This window comes from Phyllobates terribilis, unplaced genomic scaffold (assembly GCF_046119375.1).
Source record: "Phyllobates terribilis strain yellow unplaced genomic scaffold, ASM4611937v1 Scaffold_321__1_contigs__length_2177432, whole genome shotgun sequence".
Classification (NCBI taxonomy): domain Eukaryota; kingdom Metazoa; phylum Chordata; class Amphibia; order Anura; family Dendrobatidae; genus Phyllobates; species Phyllobates terribilis.
In genome coordinates this window covers 1,373,961-1,390,377 of record NW_027363081.1, presented here as the reverse complement: position 1 = coordinate 1,390,377, position 16,417 = coordinate 1,373,961, and the positions used below count along the sequence as shown (strand labels likewise).

Genomic DNA, 16,417 nt, shown 5'->3' with positions numbered 1-16,417 from the left:
CTCTGCTCCGTACACCTCGTACACACACGGCTCTGCTCTGTACACCTCGTACATACGCGGCTCCGCTCCGTACACCTCGTCACACGCGGCTCCACTCCGTACACCTCGTACACACGCGGCACCTCTCCGTACGCCTCGTACACACGCTGCTCCGCTCCGTACACCTCGTACACACGCGGCTCCGCTCCGTACACCTCATACACGCGCGGCTCCGCTCCGTACACCTCGTACACACGCGGTTCTGCTCCGTACACACGCGGCTCTCTCCGTACACCTCGTACACACGCGGCTCCGCTCCGTAAACCTCGTACACACGAGGCTCCGCTCCGTACACCTCGTACACACGCGGCTCCGCTCCGTACACCTCGTACACACGCAGCTCCGCTCAGTACACCTCGTACACACGCGGCTCCCCTCCGTACACCTCGTACACACGCGGCTCCCCTCCGTACACCTCGTACACACGCAGCTCCGCTCCGTACACCTCGTACACACGCAGCTCCGCTCCGTACACCTCGTACACACGCGGCTCCCCTCCGTACACCTCATACACACGCGGCTCCCCTCCGTACACCTCGTATACACGCAGCTCCGCTCAGTACACCTCGTACACACGCGGCTCCGCTCCGTACACCTCGTACACATGGCTCCGCTCCGCACACCTCATACACACGCGGCTCCGCTCCGTACACCTCGTACACACGTGGCTCCGCTCCGTACACCTCGTACACGTGCGGCTCCGCTCCGCACACCTCGTACACGCGTGGCTCCACTCCGTACACCTCGTACACGCGCGGCTCCGCTCCGTACACACGCGGCTCTGCTCTGTACACCTCGTACACACGTGGCTCCGCTCGGTACACCTCGTACACACGTGGCTCCGCTCTGTACGCCTCGTACACATGCGGCTCCGCTCCGTACGCCACGTACACACGCGGCTCCGCTCCTTAAACCTCGTACACACGAGGCTCCGCTCCGTACACCTCGTACACACACGGCTCCGCTCCGTACACCACGTACAGACACGGCTCCGCTCCGTACACCTCGTACACGCGCGGCTCCGCTCTGTACACCTCGTACACGCGCGGCTCTGCTCCGTACACCTCGTACACACGCGGCTCTGCTCCGTACTCCTCGTACACACGGCTCCGCTCCGTACACCTCGTACACACGCGGCTCTGCTCCGTACACCTCGTACACGAGCGGCTCCACTCCGTACACCTCGTACACACGCGGCTCTGCTCCGTACACCTCGTACACACGCGGCTCCGCTCCGTACACCTCGTACACACACGGCTCCGCTCCGTACACCTCGTACACGCGCGGCTCCGCTCCGTACACCTCGTACACAGGCGGCTCTGCTTCGTACTCCTCGCACACACGGCTCCGCTCCGTACACCTCGTACACACGCGGCTCTGCTACGTACACCTCGTACACACGCGGCTCCGCTCCTTACACCTCGTACACACACGGCTCTGCTCCGTACACCTCGTACACACACGGCTCTGCTCCGTACACCCCGTACACACGTGGCTCTGCTCCGTACACCTCGTACACACGTGGCTCTGCTCCGTACACCTCGTACACACACGGCTCTGCTCTGTACACCTCGTACATACGCGGCTCCGCTCCGTACACCTCGTCACACGCGGCTCCACTCCGTACACCTCGTACACACGCGGCACCTCTCCGTACGCCTCGTACACACGCTGCTCCGCTCCGTACACCTCGTACACACGCGGCTCCGCTCCGTACACCTCATACACGCGCGGCTCCGCTCCGTACACCTCGTACACACGCGGTTCTGCTCCGTACACACGCGGCTCTCTCCGTACACCTCGTACACACGCGGCTCCGCTCCGTACACCTCGTACACACGTGGCTCCGCTCCGTACGCCTCGTACACACGCGGCTCCGCTCCGTACGCCTCGTACACACGCGGCTCCGCTCCGTACACCTCGCACACATGCGGCTCTGCTCCGTACACACGTGGCTCCGCTCCGTACACCTCGTACACACGCGGCTCCGCTCCGTACGCCTCGTACACGCGCGGCTCCTCTCCGTACACATCGTACACGCGCGGCTCCGCTCCGTACACCTCGTACACGCGCGGCTCCTCTCCGTACACCTCGTACACGCGCGGCTCCGCTCCGTACACCTCGTGCACATGCGGCTCCCCTCCGTACACCTCGTACACACGCGGCTCCGCTCCGTACACCTCGCACACGCGCGGCTCAGCTCCGTACGCCTCGCACACGCGTGGCTCCGCTCCGTACGCCTCGCACACGCGCGGCTCAGCTCCGTACGCCTCGCACACTCGTGGCTCCGCTCCGTACGCCTTGCACACGGGTGGCTCCGCTCCGTACACCTCATACATACACGGCTCTGCTCCGTACACCTCGTACACACGCGGCTCTGCTCCGTACACCTCGTACACACGCGGCTCTGCTCCGTACACCTCGTACACACGCGGCTCAGCTCCGTACACCTCGTACACGCGCGGCTCCACTCAGTACGCCTCGTACACACGCGGCTCTGCTCCGTACGCCTCGTACACACGCGGCTCCGCTCCGTACACCTCGTACACACGCGGCTCTGCTCCGTACACCTCGTACACACACGGCTCTGCTCCGTACACCTCGTACACACACGGCTCTGCTCCGTACACCTCGTACACACACGGCTCTGCTCCGTACACCTCGTACACACACGGCTCTGCTCCGTACACCTCGTACACACACGGCTCTGCTCCGTACACCTCGTACACACACGGCTCTGCTCCGTACACCTCGTACACACGCGGCTCTGCTACATCCACACTGTAAACCCCTCCTGACCCCACACATAAACTTCAGCTCATCCAGCACCATGACAACCAGCACAGCAGAGTCCTGTAGCCACTGAGGCCCCTGATCATGTGACCCCTGACTCCTCCCCTCCTGTGACCTCATCACAGATCCTGTGCGCACAGAGCAGCCATATATGTGGTGGCGGCTCTGCAGGTGGAGGTATGTGGTGGCGGCTCTGCAGGTGGAGGTATGTGGTGGCGGCTCTGCAGGTGGAGGTATGTGGAGACCCCATTACTGGAGCATTAATACTAGATATATATTGTACAGGGGATATCGCAGCCGATTCCCTCTAGAATAATCCTGGAATCGCAGCATTAGATGATTATTTCTCTGCACTTTCTCTAGGACATAATACATTACATTCCCTTGTGTTGGGTCATTATCGGGCTCCTATCTTTATAGTGAGTCTATGCGGTGACATCCAGGAGGCTCCACACAATTCAGGAACTCCAATGGGGACATTACGGCTCGTTCACCATCCATGACTGAGTCATTGTACATGTATGTGGTCTCTGGACCGGCCGTCTCTTCTGTATTTGTAGGTTTATGGAGCTGACACTATAGTGTTTAGGGCGTAGGATTGTGCGTTCACAAAGCCACTGATAGTTGTTAAAATTGTTACAAATATCAGGGAATACTTGGTCAATAATCTCCAGTACTGAGGACGCCATTTTGTAAAAGTTTTCCGGGAAGGAGATTAAGCCGGTAGTGGAATCTGTAGGGAACCTGTCGTTTCTGAGGCATAGTAGGTGGCGTGTAAGTTTGTCCGCAGTAGAATTTCCCTTCAAGTGAACCCGTATATTAGTAGTCAGAGAAGCTTCTGAATACGTCTCCATCCTGAAAAGGGTCACCTTGCCATGGTGGGATGGCTATGATGCTTTTTTGATCAAAAACCATGTTTACTAAGAGCCCTATGTTATTTAAATGCACTTTTGCTTTTTTACTTATTTAGTTACAGCAGGGTTTATGATCACTTTGTTTCTTGTAGGTTTTGCATATGTCTCCATAGATGAGAAGATATTAAACAGGCATTCAGCTCGTCTGCTGGCGTTGCTCCCTTAAGAACAGGTAACGTTTGGCAGAGTCACCTGTAAAAAAAGTACAATTTCCCCCATTAAGCAATTGGATCCCTGCAGATCTTTCAAGGTGCGATCGAGGGCCTCGACAGCTTTCTTGTGCGCCATGGTAGATTCATCACAGACAATTAATTTGCAAGTCTCTAATTCTTTAGCTTTCCCTGAGCCCTTAGTGATATTACAGCCAAGAGTTTCCAACAGCACTAGATTCAAGGGCAATCCTGGTGCTGAATGAGCCCTGCGCCCTCCATCTAGAAGAGTGGTCGCAATCCCAGACGAGGCATCGGCCAGAGCAATGTTATTGTTTGAGCGAATTTCTGCGAGCAGCAAATTAATTAAGAATATTTTACCGATACCTCCTGGTCCATCAAAGAAAAACAGTCTCCCATTTCCACTTTAAATCTGATCTGTAATTGCCAAATACGCCGATCTTTGGTCATCAACCAAATGAGGCTTATTTAATGTGACAAATTCTTTCAACCTTTCCAAATCATAGCTTTTGTTTTGCAGAATATCTCTGTCTATAACATTAAAGGCTGGTCGAACTGGTGCTCGTAAACCAAATTCTATTAGAGTTTTACTATTGATACACTTGCACCTTTCTTCTAGCGTCAAGAGGACTTTGGTGAATATGTCAGCAGTGAAATTTAAGCCTAAATCCGGATTAACTCTCCTGTGCACTCTAAGAATATCTTCGCTAAGATATTCTTTGTATTTTTCCCAAAGAGCGCGGGGGTTAGAAGGTGCACAGGTTGTAATTATTATAGCGAACAGGTTTCAAAGTTGTAGTGGAAAGTGAGTGAGAGACATTTTCTGCAATGTCATGTCCCAGTGTTGATAATCTTCGATCAGACCACGCTTTTGGAATGCCTCCCTGTAAGATTGAGACAGCTCACCACCAACTGTTTTTAAATCTGTGAAAGACACTGGCCCATGGACAGTGTGATGCAAAAAACGTAGGCAGTAACACGCTGCGTTGTTTGGATGAAGTGTGTACACGCGTCTAAGAGCATCACTAGAACCTCCGTCCCATCCTTGGACCCTTGCACCTTGTTTCCTTTTGCAAAATACTTTTCTCAACTTATTCCATGTATAATATTTTTGGAACGTCTGAATATAATAAAGTCCTCGCAAATGGATCTGCTTGACACGGGAGAAAGAAAGCTGTTAATGTTGTATTAGGTAGTTGAGTCGCTCTTTCTTCTAAATTGTTGGTAGTGAAATAAACTCGTTGCCCATTTTCAAGATGGATGCTGAGATGAACTAAAGTCAGATGTCTTTCATGGATGGGAAAATTTAGTAATTGCCACATGGATTCGTTACTACTTATATAGTTCCCATTTTTGATTGTGTAACTGAAACACTGCCATATCACTGTCTTTGTTAGCTGATTTGCAAGTACATTTGACGCCACAGAATTACAATATTTCACGTTAATGTGCGCGTCAAACATTTTTCAAAATAAGGTACAACCCATCGATTATTTCATTAGCTTTGTGCTGATTAACCCTTTTAAATCTGATTGTTCCAGTATATCCTCGCTGTTCAGGTTTCCATCTTCTGTAAAAAGTGACTCTTTGATCGCTGTCGCTCTAATTCTTTAAGATCCTTTGGGCTAAAACTGTAGTTTTGCATTTAACACACAGACACCCATTTTCTCCTTTATTTCTATACAGTCTAAATTCAGAGGGCCAAATCTCATGAATGGGGTAAATTTCGTGTTTTAATGTTTTCAGTATTTTTAGTCTGGTGATAAAGATGGGCCGTGCAAAATTTCACTCAAACCTTGTGAAAAATGTGTTTTTTTTTCAAACTGGTTCCACAAACAGATTTACTGCTTTATATATATATATGGATGTAAAGAGGAAAACTAAATACCGTAAAATTATAAATCTCCTCATATGTTTCCACTTATTGTGTCCAGTACTTATATTATTATTATATCAGTAAATGATTCCAGAATTAGTGTTATGGAAGATGAGTCTATGAGAAGAGTCTTCAGCTGTAGACTCCGAGGAAGAAACTGCTTGTTGTCTGTGGCCTAAAATATAAAGGTTTTATTACTAGATGTAAAGAAGAAAACTAAATACTGTAAAATAATAAATCTCCTCATCTGTTTCCCCTTATTATCTCCAGTAATTGTATTATTACACAGGATTTTTATGAAGTTATTACGGCTCATCTTCTCATTCAGGTCTCTACAACATCAACTCCTCTAAGATTACCCATTTTTACCCAAATTTACCCATCAAAGATGGATATGGACGGAGACAAGATGGTGGAGAGGATATTACACCTCACCCTGGAGATCCTCTTCCGGCTTACTGGAGAGGTGAGAGATTCTGATGACGTCACATTAAATCATTCTTATCTATGGGAATAACAGATGGACAGAACTGGAGAGGTGAGGACTCTGGAAATGTCTGTAGTGAGATTTATTAATGTGTCTCTCCATAATCAGGATTATACAGTAGTGAAGAAGACCTCTAGTGAGCGCTGTCAGGACTCAATCACGGGGTCTCCACCTCACCCCCTGATACATGAGGACATCAATGACCAGAAGATCCTAGAACTCACCTACAAGATGATTGAGCTGCTGACTGGAGAGGTGACACTGCTGGGAATGCTGGGACATTATACAGTAACGCTATGAAGGGATCGGGGGATGACGGTATCATTGTATGTGTCAGGTTCCTATAAGGTGTCAGGATGCCGCTGTCTATTTCTCCATGGAGGAGTGGGAGTATTTAGAAGGACACAAAGATCTGTACAAGGATGTCATGATGGAGGATCCCCAGCCTCTCACATCACCAGGTAATAGGACTAAGTACCCATATCCTATAATTATCTGTATGTCAAGAATGAATTCAGTCCCTGTATGTGTTTCCAGATCGATCCAGTAAGAGGACAGCACCAGAGAGATGTCCCCGTCCTCCTCTTCCACAGGACTGTAAACAAGAAGATCCCAATGTTCCTCAGGCTCATCAGGTAGATGGAGAGAAGGTGTCATGAGATCTCCCCTATGATGTGTAGTCGGCTGTGAGGGTCTTGTGCTCAGTCTTGTTTTATCCACCAGTATTATATGTTTTATACTTGTGTAATGAGAACGGTGGAGATGGCAGGATTAGAGCTGATCATAGATGGGACTTCTCATCTGTTTGTGACTTTTACAATATTTGTTTCAGGGTGAAGATCTGACCCATATTAATACTACAGACACATATGTGAGGGGTGATGAGTGGTGTAAAGAGGAGATTCCTACAGATAACCGTCCAGGTGAGTAGTAACCACTAAATGCAGAAAAGTCACAGATTCTTCTCAGTCGTCGGCTGTGGCTGCTTTATCGGTGGTGTAGTCCGGCTGTATCACAATCGTGTGATCAGCATTTTGCCGCTAGAGCATAACTTTCTTCACTAGTTACTCATTTTTTGCTGATGAAGACAGTCGAGTTTGGTCATTTCAGTAGATAAGTTATTGTCTATACTCAGTTTTTACTACAGTAGTTAGTGCCCAAAATACTCTGATTTAACCCCTTCCCGCAGCCAGTTTTGTGTTCCTAATCAGGCCCCATTTTTCAAATTTGACGTGTGTCACTTTATGTGGTGATAACTTTGAAATTCTTCACAAAGGATAATGGGAAACAAATGGACCTTACAAATTATTTTCCAACTTCTCTTGAATCCAACAATCCCTTATATACGGTTGTACACTACTGTCTGGGCACATGGCAGGTTAAGAAGGGAAGGAGCAACATTTAGCTATTTGAATGCAGATCTTGCTAGAATAGTTTGCAGACACAATGCATTGGGGCACTGTTCGTGGTCACCTAGCAGGTCAAAAGATGTCCAACACGAACAGGCTTGGCGCTATCTACTCCATTTTCCAGATTCCATGGATTGCTTGGCTCATCATTCTTTAACCCCTCTACATGGATCTGGACTTAAACAGAGATCTGACTAGCCCAGGGGATGGGGATGACTCGGTACCCGGGCCTTTAGCCTGGCCTTTAGGGATGTCGCGATGGTCGGCTCCCAGGCCCGTACCCTGGGGTCACTCTTTAAAAAGGGTGGATAATTTGTTAAGTTTATAAAAAGTTTGTGACGCCACCTGTGGCTTCTGGTGAGAATCACCAGCGCTGCGCAGTCCACTGAGGCCGGTGATAAGGCAGCTCGATGGTATAGCTGCCCACAGGTGGAGCTAGGCCTCAGGGCAGCGTATGAAGGGGGGATGCAGGGCAGGTGAGACCCAGCCGGGTCAGAGCAAGAACAGGGACAGACACGATAGTCACTTCAGTACCTTTTACTGATGGAAATTCAGGCACATCCCGGAGCACTGTAGGGTGAAGGGTGCATGCAGGATCCTTCCCAATGAGCGGGTTTACGGCCTCCTGTTTCTTGCCTCTGCGTAGTAAGTTTCTGACCTGTCTGGAGCTAGGCCTAACTTTGTCTCTGTCCTGCGCTGGCTGACCTTGTGGTAGGGCCTTTTCTTGGAGTACACGCTCCCGGTATGCGGGGCCTATGTGTCTCCCGGCTCTGTTACGTATCAGCACTTTAGCGATCCTGGGACCTGTAGTTCTCCAGGGATTCCGGTTATGTCTTACTGGGTCATAGAGATCCCGGTAAACTTCGGACCCGGTGTCCGGTAAATTCTTCGGGGTGAGCTAGTTAAGCTCCTCTGCCCCCTATGTACTAACTCTCCACTCGCCTTCGGCCTACTCAGGCCCTCACTAGGCTATACACACTAACGGCAGCTTGCCGCGCTTCACCAATCTTATGGCGCAGACACACCTAAAGCTCACTACTCTGAGCTACGACTCAACTGAACTCAACTCTGTATTCAGATCTATACTCGCAGAACTCTCCAGAGGAACTGCTGAATCACTGAGATCCACTGCAGACCGACCTGTTTCTGTGTCTCACTCTGCAGGAACTGAACTGCCTGGCTCCACCTTCCCTTTTTATCTCCCTAACGGGCTCCCTCTGCTGGTCTGAGGTGGAAGGTGGAGATGTGTGAATGGTTATGGGGGCCTCTTGTGGAGGAATCCGTCAATGCACTCTTCCAGGAACTGTGATACCAAGCGCAGCTGGGCGTCACATTCCCCCCTAGTTAAGCTCAGCACTCCCGGGCTGAAGTACATTTTATAAAACAACAACAATAGGAAACATAAACAATCTTCCCTTTATGAGAGGCACCAATCTTAAACGTTACATAACAATATAAACGAATACAAAGTGTCCTCAGAATTCAAGTCTCCTATGGTGAGGTTCCCAGCAAGGATGTCCATCTCACAGGGTAGAGTACTTGGTGGTTTGAGGGACCTGTCCCAAACCCTCAACGTAGGCCCTGGGGTGGCTGCAGGGCATGAAGATCCCGATTTGGACCTCCAAGAGAGCCACTCCAGACAGGTTTTCCTTCTGAGGTCACCTAAAAGGGGCACTCCAGGGAGTGCAATTTTATACAAAAGCAGTTTTTGGGCTGCACATAGTCCTCAGCCATGCAGTTCTTAGATAATTAAGGAAGTAAACAGGCAAAACACAAAGTAATAAAGACATACTTATAAGAAAGTACACAATTAATACAGTACATTACAATTTAATCCCCCAGGGGTAACTATCTACACTCCAGAAATTTGACCATCTACTGAGTGTACCTAGCAGGGGGTTTACCTCTCGTGCTACGTATTGATCTGCGTAGTGCGGTGGTCTGTGTGGTATCAGAGTCTGTATTCTCAGTTACCCTACCAGTTCTACGTGTGACTAAGTTGTAAAACTGCCTTAACCTCTCTCTTGGACTGGCAAGTTAACCATTGGCTGGGCCCTTTTGCTCCACTCCTACCGGGGATCCTTCATCCGGGGATACTTCTTGAGCTGGCTCTTCTACAGCACTTACAGGTTCAACTTGCTGTGGAGGGTTTTCTGGCTGTTCGTAGAATTGGAGTACGGGGATGATTACTGCACCTCCTATTTGAGGCCAATCTGCCGGGAAATCTCCTAGGTCAGTGTGTATCACCGCTTCTTCAGGTTCTTCCGGTTTGGTGAGAGGCACTTCTTCCTGGGGTTTCAGTAAGTCTGGACACAAGTTTAGGTGGTCCCTGGACACTGTTGCAGTCGTTCTTCCTCCATCTCGACTGATTATGCAGGTCTTCTTGTTATCAAACCTTGACGGTAACACAGTGTAGGGTTCTTTCTCCCACTGGTCATCAAGTTTGTGGTTGCGTCTTTTCCTTTTCAATACTGTTTCATCTGGTGTGAAAGGTTCTGTGGGTGCTTTTTTGTTGTAGTGCGCCTCCTGCTTTTCTCTCACCCGAGTGAGACTGTCCTCGACACAAGCTTGTACTCTTCTGTACTGCTCTTGTCTGGTCGTGTCCTAGTCCTCAGTGGTCATATCAGCTTCAGGCTCAACAACACCAAGCTCCAGGTCCATGGGCAGTTTTCCTGGCCTTGCCTGCATGAGATATGCTGGAGTACATTTGGTGGAACTTACTGGTATATGATTATACAGATCCACTAGGTCAGATAGTAGGTCTGGCCACTGATTTCTCTCCTCAAGTGGTATGGTCTTTAGCAGGTCGATGATGATGTTGTTCATCTTCTCACAGAGACCGTTGGTTTGTGGGTGGTACGGTGTAGTTCTGATCTTTTTACAACCGTACAAATGGCAGAACTCCTTGAACAACTCAGCCTCAAAGACCGGGCCTTGGTCCATCAGCACCTGCTCAGGGTAACCATGGGGTCTACAGAAATACACTTGGAATGTCTTTGCTGCTGTTTCTGCCGTCAGGTCTTTGACGGGGGGCGACCACCAGGAAACGTGAGTAGTGATCCACCATGGTCAGAGCATATGAGTACCCTGACCTGCTGGGGGACAGCTTGACATGGTCCAGGGCCACGATCTTCAGGGGTCGAGTCGTCTTGATGGGCTGCAGGGGTGCTTTCTGGCTGCTGTAGTCCTTTCTTCTAAGGCCACAGGGTCCACAGTCCCGGATCCACCTCTCAATGGAGCTGCTCATTCCTACCCAGTAGAATCGACACTTCAGCAGGGTCTCTAGCTTTTTCCAGCCAAAGTGCCCCGCCTGATCGTGGTAAGCTTCTAATACCATCTGGATGTCTGTCTTCGGGACCATTATCTGCCATACCATTTCATGTTTTTTTGGATTGACGTACCTCCGGCACAGCTTCTCACGGTAGATAAACAGCCGGCTTCTCTCGTTCCACAGCTGCTTTACTTGGAGAGACGCTTCCTTCTCCAGGGAGGCACCCTCTTGGGTTATCAGCTCCTTGATACGGCTGACAACCGGGTCGCTGTCCTGGGTCTTTTTCCAGCTGTGGTGAGACAGGGGGTTTAACGTCTTTTCACGCTGCTTCCTGGAGGCTTGTTGCTCGTGGATCATCCCATTCTGGTGAAAGGCAGGTAACTCAATCTCTTCCAGGTCATCCACTTCTTCTTCTGTGTCTGACTGGTGAGGCATCCTGGACAGGGCATCGGCGTTGGCATTCTTGCGGCCCACCCGGTATTTAATTGTAAATTAGTAATTTGACAGCCACGCCAACCATCGTTGTTCCAGTGCCCCAAGCTTTGCTGTTTCAAGATGGGTCAAGGGGTTGTTATCAGTGAAGGCAGTAAACTTGCTGGAGGCCAGGTAGTGCTTGAACATTTCAGTGATGGCCCAGACCAAGGCCAGGAACTCCAACTTAAAGCTGCTATAGTTCTCTGGGTTCCTCTCAGTCGGGCGGAGCTTCCTGCTTGCGTATGCGATCACCTTCTCTTGGCCATTTTGCTTCTGACTTAGAACAGCGCCCAGCCCTTCGTTGCTGGCATCTGTATACAGCAGGAACGGTTGGCTGTAGTCAGGGTAGGCTAGGATCTCATCACCTGTCAGGATCTCCTTCATCTCCTGAAATGACTCGGCTTGCTCCTTACCCCAGTGGAATGGGGGATTTCTGCCTTTGGGGGACTGCCCTACCAGGAGGTCTTGAAGAGGAGCTGCTTTCTTAGTGTAGTCTTTCACAAACCTCCGGTAGTATCCTGCTAGTCCCAGGAACTGACGCACCTCCTTGAGGTTCTTCGGCTCCGGCCACTTCTGGATGGCTGTGACCTTCTCCGGGTCTGGTGCTACCCCTTCCGGACTGACAATGTGCCCCAGGTACTGTACCTTTTTCTTGAGCAGGTGGCACTTTGAGGGCTTCAACTTCATCCCGTACTGGGACAGTGACTCAAATACCTCTGCCAGGTGTTTCAAGTGGTCCTCGTACGTTCTGGAGTACACTATTACATCGTCCAGGTAAAGTAACACAGTCTCGAAGTTGCGGTGTCCCAGGCAGTACTCCATCAATCTCTGGAACGTTCCAGGGGCATTGCAGAGTCCAAACGGCATACTGTTGAACTCGCAGAGTCCCATTGGGGTGGTGAAGGCTGTCTTCTCCCGATCCTCCTCAGCCACAGCTACTTGCCAGTACCCACTAGTGAGGTCAAGGGTGGAAAAGTAATTTGCAGACTTTAAGGCTGCTAGGGACTCCTCTATCCGTGGTAAAGGGTATGCATCTTTATGTGTAATGCGATTTACTTGACGGTAATCTACACACATTCTCATGCCCCCGTCATTTTTCCTAACTAGCACTAGGGGAGCTGCCCAGGGACTATAACTATCCCTTTTTACTCCCGCCTTTCTCATGTCCTGCAACATTTCCTTAGCCTTCTGGTAGTGAGCTGGGGGTATAGGCCTATAACGTTCTTTGATTGGGGAATGGCCACCTGTGGGGATATGGTGTTGAACCCCCTTAATCCTCCCAAAGTCAAGTGGATGTTTACTGAACACCTGCGAGTACTCTTGAACCACCCGGTGTACACCCTGTTTTTGATGGGCAGGAGTGGTGTCTCTCCCAACATGGAGCTGTTGACACCAATCCTCCACCTGGTTTGCAGGGTCATTATCCTCCACTTCATCTGGTGAGGTTAAGGACTCCGCCTCGTGGATACAGTTGTTATTGACAGCATGTAATTTGGCAACAGTGGCATAACGTGGCAGTCTGACCTCATCTTCCCCACAGTTGAGAAGACGGACGGGCACCCTCCCATTACGTACATCTACCACTCCCCTGGCGGTTAAGAGCGTGGGTCTGTGCTCGGAGCAAAGGGGTTCTACTACCGCCTGGTAGCACTGTCCTCTAAGACCTATGGCAGCTCTACACAGGATGAGCATTTCACTCATTGGGGGGATGACAGTGGGTATGGGGTCTGTTACCCGCACGTTACCGATTTCACCGTCTGTTAACCTTACTTGCTGTTGATACATCAGGACTTGGATCTCCCTCTGCAGCGCCCTCCTCTGTCTTGGTCTGGCAGTGTCGGCGATCTGTTGGAGCAAGAACACAACTTCTCCCAAACAGTTACCAACAATGTTAGTGCCTAGTACCATATACGGGTTGGTGTCATCAGGATTAGTCTCTACTAAAATTAGCCCCTAGTCCTTCAGCTCCACTCTCCCCACCTTCACAGTCACATTCTTAACCCCGAGTAGGTTAAGGGGGAGTCCGTTTGAGGCATATACAGAAAGATTTGGAGCTGGCGGACGTAGGTCGTCCATGGACCAGAACCTCTTGTAGAGGACGTCAGGCATGATGGTTACCTGAGATCCTGTGTCCAGCAGGGCGTGCGTCGGGATCCCATCCAGTACAATGGACAGGAAAGGTCTTCCTCCGACGAACCTGTTGTACCAGTCTGATGGGCCTGGTGAGTTTACTCCTGGGTGTCGGCCCTCGGACCCAGGGTTTTCTTGTTTATAGGACAATTCTGGGCGATGTGTCCGGTTTACGGCAGCGGTAGCAGGCAGGGTCCTTCTGTGGACAGCGCTGGTCACTGGTCCTCGAAGAGAGTGATATTGGCCTCCTCCTCCTTCGCATCCTGGGGACATCCTCAGGGCTATCGGCTAATAGGATTTTCCCTCCTTCCTCGGGCTCCTTCCGCAGCTGCAGAGCACTCAGCACAGTGGTCAGGGTTTTACTCAACTGGCGCACTTCAGAGCGCAGACTGTCCAGCTCTGTAGGGGAAGTTGCTGGAACCTTAGCTTCAGCAGCCACTGGGGATAAGGTGGGTGTAGCAGGCACTGGGGTAGCCCCACCCTGGTAACGTTGGATAGCATTTGTTTCCAGGGGCTGCAGTCCTTTTATAGCCATGTCCTTCAGATTATCAAAGGTGGCATCTGGATGATCCAGGGACCACCAACGCACAGTCCTGCTCTCCTCTGGAGACCTCCGTCCCCGGACAAACTGGTCTTTCAGCATTTTGTTTTCATTTTCAATGTTGGATGGACTGACCTGTTTAAGAGCCCGTAGGGCCCCCTGTAGACACCAGGCGTAGTCCCGAACATTGTCCTCCGGCTGTTGGGAACAGCTGTAGAACCTCATCTGGAGGTCCGCCTCAGTAAGATCCTCAAAGGCAGTCTGTCGTTTTTGGAATATTGTGGACACTGACTCCTGGTCTGCGGCCGACCATGTTTCCAATTCCCGTTCCGCAGCAACGGTCAGTTGTCCTAGTACGACAGCGGCTCTTTGCTTGCCTGTCATGGAGTACATATCCAAGATACCACATATCTTCCATTTGAATCCAGACAGGGTATCTGTTTTGCCGTTGTACTGGGGGAGCTACTTTGCTCCAGGAATGTACGGTAGAGTCAGGGGAATGACAGGGGTTACAGGCGCTGCTGGTGGAGCGGCGCCTTCGGCCTGCTTATCATCGGGCGCGGGTTGAACCTCAGGGACGTTGACTGGCATGTCGGCGTTCTGCTGTTCATCGGACATTCTGGCGCCCCCCTAGTTAACCGTGGCCTACCTTCTAGTTTTTTTTCCGCTAGGCCGCAGCTCCGCAGGTGACGGTCGTCTTCAGGACCTTGCGTCGCTTGCGTCCTACGTCAGAGCGTTCAGCGACACCCCTTACAGGACCTGGCGCTTTCTGGTTTGACGTCGAGGCGTGGGGTGTGTCTGGGGCTTCGCGCTCTTTTGCAGGTACGCCCCTAAGTTTCCCACGGTTACGCCCTTCTTCTCGCTCGGCGGCCCAACAATGGCGGCAATCTTCACCACAACTTAACGTACACAGTTCAGAATAAAGGCGCACAGTACCCGGTGGCAACGGGCAAAACACGTCGTCGTTTCAGCGGGCACGCTATCCTGTTCGTGACGCCAGTTGGAGATGACTAGCCCAGGGGATGGGGCCTTTAGCCTGGCCTTTAGGGATGTCGCGGTGGTTGGCTCCCGGGCCCGTACCCTGGGGTCACTCTTTAAAAAGGGTGGATAATTTGTTAAGTTTATAAAAAGTTTGTGACGCCACCTGTGGCTTCTGGTGAGAATCACCAGCGCTGCGCAGTCCACTGAGGCCGGTGATAAGGCAGCTCGATGGTATAGCTCCCCACAGGTGGCGCTAGGCCTCAGGGCAGCGTATGAAGGGGGAATGCAGGACAGGCGAGACCCAGCCGGGTCAGAGCAAGAACAGGGACAGACACGATAGTCACTTCAGTACCTTTTACTGATGGAAATTCAGGCACATCTAAGAGCACTGTAGGGTGAAGGGTGCATGTCAAGATCCTCCCCAATGAGCGGGTTTAGGGCCTTCTGTTTCTTGCCTCTGCGTAGTAAGTTTCTGACCTGCCTGGAGCTAGGCCTAACTTTGTCTCTGTCCTGCGCTGGCTGACCTTGTGGTAGGGCCTTTTCTTGGAGTACACGCTCCCGGTATGAGGGGCCTATGTATCTCCCGGCTCTGTTACGTATCAGCACTTTAGCGATCCTGGGACCTGTAGTTCTCCAGGGATTCCGGTTATGTCTTACTGGGTCATAGAGATCCCGGTAAACTTCGGACCCGGTGTCCGGTAAATTCTTCGGGGTGAGCTAGTTAAGCTCCTCTGCCCCCTATGTACTAACTCTCCACTCGCCTTCGGCCTACTCGGGCCCTCACTAGGCTATACACACTAACGGCAGCTTGACGTGCTTCACCGATCTTATGGCGCCGGCACACCTAAAGCTCACTACTCTGAGCTACGACTCAACTGAACTCAACTCTGTATTCGGATCTATACTCGCTGAACTCTCCAGAGGAACTGCTGAATCACTGAGCTCCACTGCAGACCGACCTGTTTCTGTGTCTCACTCTGCAGGAACTGAACTGCCTGGCTCCACCTTCCCTTTTTATCTCCCTAACGGCCTCCCTCTGCTGGTCTGAGGTGGAAGGTGGAGATGTGTGAATGATTATGGGGGCCTCTTGTGGAGGAATCCGTCAATGCCCTCTTCCAGGAACTGTGATACCAAGCGCAGCTGGGCATCACAGATCCCCTAAGCTTGGGCCACAGTGTTACCTAATGTTCTGTGGTGTGAGAATGCAAGAAGAATAGTCAGATAGCCGGGTCAGAACATGGAGGTCAGAGAAAATACAAAATCAGGATAAGTGAGAGTAGTCAGTAAACGGGCCGGGGGCACAACATGAAACAAATACACAAGCCGGGAGCT

General features: G+C 50.9%; 1 protein-coding gene across 1 annotated transcript in view; it reads left to right on the top strand.

Annotated features, from left to right (window-relative positions):
* The first annotated feature begins 2,948 nt into the window (after positions 1 to 2,948).
* LOC141221134 (uncharacterized) overlaps positions 2,949 to 16,417 on the top strand; it is a 48,793-nt gene continuing 35,324 nt past the window's right edge. Inside the window, exons 1-6 of the mRNA XM_073666483.1 lie at positions 2,949 to 3,037; positions 6,121 to 6,258; positions 6,388 to 6,534; positions 6,617 to 6,740; positions 6,817 to 6,914; positions 7,112 to 7,202. Coding sequence (XP_073522584.1) covers positions 2,984 to 3,037; positions 6,121 to 6,258; positions 6,388 to 6,534; positions 6,617 to 6,740; positions 6,817 to 6,914; positions 7,112 to 7,202 — 652 coding nt within the window. The 5' untranslated portion in view covers positions 2,949 to 2,983. The remainder of the gene's footprint in view (positions 3,038 to 6,120; positions 6,259 to 6,387; positions 6,535 to 6,616; positions 6,741 to 6,816; positions 6,915 to 7,111; positions 7,203 to 16,417) is intronic.